We start from the raw sequence: 6,806 nt of genomic DNA on the forward strand, positions 1-6,806 counted from the left end.
AGGGATTTACTGTGAATATCAACTGATTATAACGAAGTTGTATTCTGAACTTAATTGGCATTCTGATTTGTGTAAATGGCCACTTGAAAACATGATTTTTGTTTTAAACAACTAGGGGCATAATGCATGAATGCATGCATCGCACTTCATCAAAATTTAAAACTTCTTCAATAAGAAAGATTATCACTAACAAGAAACGGAAAGAATTTCAAACTTCTGTCCAAATCAAAGAAATAAATAAACCTTTTTTTTTTTTATATATATATCTCAACACGTACTATATCAAAGAACTCTGTTAATTGCGCACTACTATAAAACTTTTACCACGTTTAGTAAAGCAAATTAAACAATATCACAACAAATTGTTTCAGACTGATTAGCAATATCACAACAAATTGCAAGCTGTTTAATTGCTTCCGTAGCCGTCCATCCATCTGTATATAAATAATATGTATGGCCACTAATCCTAAAGCTTTTGGAATTATAATATATAACCTTCACCATTTTTTTTTATAAAATTAACGCATGCAAGTGGATACAGTAAAGTATTTTAGCTTTTAGATGTATGTATACATGCAAGAACCAATATGATATATTTAACTCTATACGTTTTGATTCATGAACTTGAGTACCAGCTGCAATAGAAAAGCTCTAATATATGTACCCGTCTTTGGCCCAATTTAGGATTTTTCTTGGAACCCCACAAAAGCATTTTGCACCCAAAAAAAAAAAAAAAAAAAAGTGTTTGCAAACTGTATAAAAATCTATATATCAATGCAGTTTTTACGTTAATTAGGTTAAGAAGCTGACATTTTAGCTTTTAACTTTTCTTTCTATTTTTGCTAATAAGTAGTAGTAGTTCTGCTTCTTTTAATTAAAATCACAACAATCCCAAATCTGATAACCATGAACGCACCATTGCTCTTGGTCAATCAATATTTAATCGTAATCTTTTACTATTAATTAAAAGCACTAATCTATGTTTTTGACTTTATAATTAATCAATCTATGAGTCTATTTAATCTTAATTTCTTATCTCAGGAAGTCACCACCACTATTGGCGGCAGCCGCCGTACGTCATGACCAGCACTAAACCTGTAAAGTATATTTGGTTTGGCTATAAATATGTTATCCCTCTTCATGTTTTCATATACCAAATCAAAGCTTGTTTCATTCTTTTGATTAGACTAAATAAAGAGAGAAAGAGAGAGAGTGCAATTAATTTCTATCGAAGTAACGATGAAGAAGAGCTTTGTTTATAATAACAACTTTTCTTCTTTGGTAGTTATAATCATTATCATTGGGATGTGTTCTGTTACTGCAAGATCCCAACTAACCACAGATTTCTACTACAAAACCTGCCCAAAACTAGGCATGATCGTCCGGAAAGGCCTCTTTAACGCACTCAAGACCGAAATGCGTATGGCTGCCTCTTTGATTCGCCTTCACTTCCACGACTGCTTTGTAAATGTGAGTTTTTATTTTTATTTTTATTTTTTTTACGTCACTGTTTATAATCACGTTAGTTTATCACAAAATAATCATTTATAAGTCTCTCTTTGATCATATGATTTAGGGTTGCGATGCATCGCTTTTGTTGGACGGAGAAGATAGCGAGAAATTAGCCGGTCCAAATCTGAATTCAGCAAGAGGCTTCGAAGTAATTGATACAATCAAAAGCGCTGTGGAAAGCGAGTGCAGTGGAGTTGTATCTTGTGCTGATATACTGGCCTTGGCTGCTAGAGACTCTGTCCTTTTAGTAAGTTAATTTGCCTTAATACTATCACATATTGTATATTGAATCTTAAGTTAAATATATATACATACATATATATATTCAGATATATATTATATAGTACTAATTAATCAAGGAGATAATTATTAATAGTTTTGCTTAAAAATATTGACAGAGTGGAGGACGTTCATGGAGGGTTTTACTGGGAAGAAGAGATGGACTGGTGGCAAACAAGACAGGAGCCAATATTTTGCTTCCTTCTCCATTTGACAGCCTAGAAACCATTATCACCAAGTTCCTCAACCCAGGCCTAAACATCACAGATGTTGTGGCTTTATCAGGTGCATATTTTGGGGGCCCTTCTGACGTAGCTTTTCATTTAGAAGCAACTAAATGGCTTTCCAAATCCAGAAAACTAATTATAAAAGTGTTTGGAAAGCCTACTCTTTCAAAAGTTTTTAGTTCAAGCCACAAAATAGAACTTCTTAAAAAGAATCTGAAAAACTAACAATTTATATCAAAATTATAAAATATTATAAACTCTATTCTAACATTTCTGTCCCTTTAAATTCCTTTAAAAATAATATACACACATTCACGTGTCTTTAAAAAAAAAAAAAAAAAAAAAAGCCCTAGTACTTGAATTAATTGTACGGGTTATGTGTATGCCTGCATGCACGCAGGGGCTCATACAATTGGACAGGCAAAGTGTGCATTTTTCAACAACAGATTGTTCAACTTCAGCGGGACAGGCGCCGGGGACCCTACGCTGGAGACGACCATGTTAAATGATTTGCAAAGCTTGTGCCCTCTCAACGAAGACGGCAACAAGACTACCGCCCTCGACCGGAACTCCACCGATCTCTTTGACAACCATTACTTCACGAACTTGCTGGTGGGAAAGGGTCTTCTAAGCTCCGACCAAATTCTGTTTTCTAGCGCAGCAGCTGTTAATACCACCAAAAGTCTGGTCGAGAGCTATAGTACTAATCCGGATCTTTTTCTTGAAGACTTTGTGAATTCTATGCGTAAGATGGGAAATATTAGTCCCCTTACTGGCTCTGCTGGAGAGATTCGGAAGAACTGCAGGGTTGTTAATTCAGCATGAACGTAAAATGAGTGCAATTTTAATTAATTAGCCAATATAATGTGTATAATATGCTAATGAATAGTACTACTTAAAAGTGTACCAAAGGGATTTGAATTTTATGTAATGCCAAAATTAGTAGCGCTGCAGTAGCTGGTTATTGAATAGACAAAACAAAAGAAAAAAAGTACTTGCGATTAATGGAAGTGCACATTTTCCACTGCCTAATTGACTTTAAAAAAAAAAAATATGATAATGCCGAATTGACTTGCTAGCAGAAGTGAATATAAGTAACGTAACACTATTTTTGGCTAGGAGTGAAGAAAACAAGTTAATAAAATTGATTTATGGTCTATGTAAGCAACCCATTACCGAGCAGTTGCATGATATATTAATATTTTAATTTGAAAAGTACAAACCGCAACAGATGGTTATTATGAAGAAAAAAAAAAGTTAATTTTGTTTTAGGACAGCATTTATGAGAATAAGCCAAATGTATACAAAAATGAACTTAAATAGAGGAGAAGATAAATTAGGGAGGAAGCAAAATCAACAAAATGTAGCTGCAGATTTTTCTCTTCTTGCTAATTTGATTTTTAAGTATCTTGCGTGATCTATACCATATCAGCTTCTTTTTTCTTTTTTTTTTTCAAACAAAAAAAGTCCGAAAAAAATAAGAGAGAGAAGTATATGAAAATTATTAAAAAAATAAAAATAAAAATAAGAAAGTGTATCGATAAATTATATTTTTTTAATTATTAAATATGTATATTTTTTAATTTTTACGTGATTTTATATTTAATAAATAAAAAACTTTGATACGTTAACCTACTACAAAAAGTCCTTGAAAAGTATTGCGTTCTTACCACCAAAACGCGCGTTTTGGTGACCTGCCTCTTTTTCTTTTTCTTTTTTAATTTGCTCCCCATCACCGTTGACGTTCTCCCCTACTCTTTTTCTCTGCATTTTATTCCTCTCTTTTCTCTTTTTGCCGGTTGATTGTTTCTCGGGAGATTTTTGGTTTGTTCAAGACGCCATTTTCCTGCTCAGACCTAGAGGTTTGCTTCTCTCTCTTCTTTCTGTCCTTTTTTCTCTTCTACGCCTTCTGATAGCTATTGTTTTGGGGATTTTTAATTTCTAGGTCTAAACTCATATTTTTTACTTGATTTTCTTCTTTATTCTTAATCATCTTCTACAAGGTTGACTTTTTATCATTTCTGTTTGAGCTCGATTGCAACTTCGGAAGAATGTTGATGAATCTGTGTCATCAGATCCATATGCCTTAACCACTATCTTCAAGGGAAGAAATTATCATGTAATTTAATTGTTGTGAATGAATCACTTCACTTGTGTAGTAAATTTTAGTTTCTTAGACGCTTTGATTTTTCAATTCAAATCCGCTGAAGAAGATGAATGAGAAATGGCGAAATCGAAATTAACCAAGGATTAAAGAAGTAAAGTCTGAATATTGATTACTCAACTTCGGTCATAAATGAAAGAAAATGAGTTATTCATTTATGTTCTGTTTCTTTTAGAGTTTTTTTTTTTTTTTTATGTTATTTTATTTTTTACATTGTAGTATATCATTGTACTTGCTCATTTTCGTCATTATTGCTCTGGATTTACTCCTACTGCAAAGCATGGTCATGTCATTTTGCTGTGTTGGATTCCGCGTTATCGAAGATGATTCTCATGTTGTGTTCCTATCATCTGTTGTTGCGTTTTGGTTCTTGCATTGGCAATTTTGTTTCAGGCTTTGTTATCAAATCACATTGAAGTAACGGTTCTTGTATTTTGGTTTTCTATTGCTGCATTGAAGGACAGACCATGATTTATTAACATTGTCAAGATTCTTGTTTTATTTGTTTGTGTAAGTTCGGATGCTCGAAAGTACTTATGAAATTTCATCTTACCTCTAGTTCTCTGAGATGACATACTTAGATGTAGAGTGCTTCGAGTTTTCTTATTTGTTTCCCTCTCTATGTATTTGAATCATACTTTCTCTTACTATTGAACTTGGTGGGTTTTTTGTGAGAAGTATTCTGTTCTATTTATTTAACTATTTGAATATACTGAACAAAGTAACTTGAGCTAAGAATTTCACCAAGCTGTATGTTCGGGAAATTTATTTTGATGTTTTTATCTCATGTTCAATTATTTGCGACTTAATAGAAAACAGGATTAGACATTTGAGTTATTTATGGGCTTACTTTTGCTACTTCATGTGGATATAATCATATAGCTTGTTCATCCTCTGCCATAGTGTACATTCAAGTTGCATTTTGTTAATTTGTTCTAAAAAAGACTCTATGCATATGCAGGTTGAGATTGGAAATTGTTCCTATGATCAGCTCATATCGTACAATGCACTTGCAGAGCATGTGTCGACACCTAGTATGTTAACATTACAGAAACTCAACTTTTAGATCTTCAGTTGTGAGAAAGCAGTCTGGTGAGAGCTTCACCGGCAGAGGTCTTGGTTAATCATTTTCTCCATCAGGATTTGGGACTGTTGCTTTCCCTTAAGAGATTTAGAGGGTATAGTATAGAAAAGGAGTGTTTCTTACTTCGGGATACCTTTATGTAAAAACAAACAAAGTAAAAGAAATGGCAGCAGCTCTGGTTTACCAGTTATTCTCGTCGTCAGCATTGGTGTCCCTAGGAGTGTACCACATGGCAGGGTCGACTCGCCTCTACCTGAAGTTCCCTCAGTCCTACTCTGCTAAACCATTCCACCCTTTCCCTTTTTCCTCGTCTTCTTCTTCTTCCCGCCTTAAGCACCTGCAGCTCTATCTCCTCCTTGCTGGCCTCCTCGTTGCCCTGGCCCATTACTGCCTATCCTCTTTCTACTCCGATCCGCTCCTCAAGGGCCGTACCCCTGTCCACCAATTCACCTCCTTACAATCAGCCACTGTGTGCTTCCTATTCATCTTGCTCGCACTTGCCCTCCTTCTTTCCGATTCCTTCCCCTCACTCCTCCCCCTCCCGAACGATCTCTTTTTCGCCTTGGGTGCTGCTTTCTTCTTCCTCCTCTCCTATATTTCCTCCTCTGCCGCCTCCCTCCAGACCTCCGACCTCCAAGCCAAGTGTGACTCCCTCTCTGCCCGAGTCTCAGCCATCGCCGCCCTCTCCTCTGTCGCCCTTGCCTGCCACCCGAGGCTCTTCCTTGCTGACCTTGGCCTCGGTGCTTCCCTTTGCCTCCAGGGCCTCTGGAAGCTGCAGACTGGGCTCTCCCTTTACGTGGATGCCTTCATACCTGAAGGCTGCCACCGCCTTCTTGATGTTGTCGGCGGCATTGAAGGTTCTACCAAGTGTGACTTGCAGGAGTCCAGCCTCAGAGCTGTGGCCATTCTGGATTTGGCCTTCTTGCTGCACGTCCTCTTTGCTTTCCTCATTCTGCTGGTCACCTACATTGTTGTTTCCAAGAGCGTCGGAGTTTGGAGATTGGGGTCTTATGAAGCCTTGCCCACTACTGTCCACGACCATAACCATATTCAGCTGAAGTCTATGACCGGCACCCAGGCCTAGACTTGACACTGCCCAACTCCGTCTGCTGATTAGCTATTTTTGGTGATGAATCTTTTTTCCCCTTCATTCTTTACTTCAAGTACTTGGACCTCCTTTTTTTTTAGGATTCTGGTTTATTTTTGAGATATTCATTCTCTGTGATCTCTTGGGGGTTGTTTTAGATGCTTTTCTTAACTTTTAGTCTTTTCCAACTCTGGGTGACTACTGCCATAATATTGCGTTATGCTTCCTGACAAGTATGGCTTTAGTTTTGAATACGCTTATAACATTTTTTTTTGTTGTTGTATATATTCTGTTTTACTAATTTTTTTTTACCTTTCTTTTTTCCAAAATTTATTCTAACTAAAATGACTACAAGGTGAAGGTGACAACTTCCTTATCTTTGGATGAATAATCTTAGGAACACTAAAAGCGTGTTTACTTTGCATCAAAGGGAAAGGGAAAGCAAAGAGTGAT

The 6,806-nt window shown here is 36.1% G+C and overlaps 2 protein-coding genes across 2 annotated transcripts; both read left to right on the top strand.

The window, feature by feature from the left end:
• The first annotated feature begins 1,239 nt into the window (after nt 1–1,239).
• LOC21401400 (peroxidase 59) lies at nt 1,240–2,843 on the top strand. The gene is made up of 4 exons (XM_010089102.1): nt 1,240–1,470; nt 1,577–1,759; nt 1,911–2,076; nt 2,419–2,843. The coding sequence occupies exons 1-4, from the start codon at nt 1,240–1,242 to the stop codon at nt 2,841–2,843; spliced, it is 1,005 nt and encodes a 334-aa protein (XP_010087404.1).
• Nucleotides 2,844–3,767: 924 nt separating this feature from the next.
• On the top strand, nt 3,768–6,586 carry LOC21401401. The gene is made up of 2 exons (XM_010089103.2): nt 3,768–3,880; nt 5,144–6,586. Exon 2 carries the CDS (start codon nt 5,430–5,432, stop codon nt 6,348–6,350), a length of 921 nt encoding a protein of 306 aa, XP_010087405.1. The 5' UTR covers nt 3,768–3,880; nt 5,144–5,429; the 3' UTR covers nt 6,351–6,586.
• Nucleotides 6,587–6,806: the final 220 nt, after the last annotated feature.

The sequence above is a fragment of the Morus notabilis genome, unplaced genomic scaffold (assembly GCF_000414095.1).
Source record: "Morus notabilis unplaced genomic scaffold, ASM41409v2 Scaffold89, whole genome shotgun sequence".
NCBI lineage: Eukaryota > Viridiplantae > Streptophyta > Magnoliopsida > Rosales > Moraceae > Morus > Morus notabilis.

Excerpts from the sequence above, each read along its gene's own strand:
- LOC21401400 (XM_010089102.1), top strand. The coding sequence starts at position 1,240 with ATGAAGAAGAGCTTTGTTTATAATAACAACTTTTCTTCTTTGGTAGTT. Across the intron at positions 1,760-1,910 it reads CTAGAGACTCTGTCCTTTTA|AGTGGAGGACGTTCATGGAG; the intron begins GTAAGTTAATTT and ends AAATATTGACAG. Across the intron at positions 2,077-2,418 it reads AGATGTTGTGGCTTTATCAG|GGGCTCATACAATTGGACAG; the intron begins GTGCATATTTTG and ends GCATGCACGCAG.
- LOC21401401 (XM_010089103.2), top strand. The coding sequence starts at position 5,430 with ATGGCAGCAGCTCTGGTTTACCAGTTATTCTCGTCGTCAGCATTGGTG.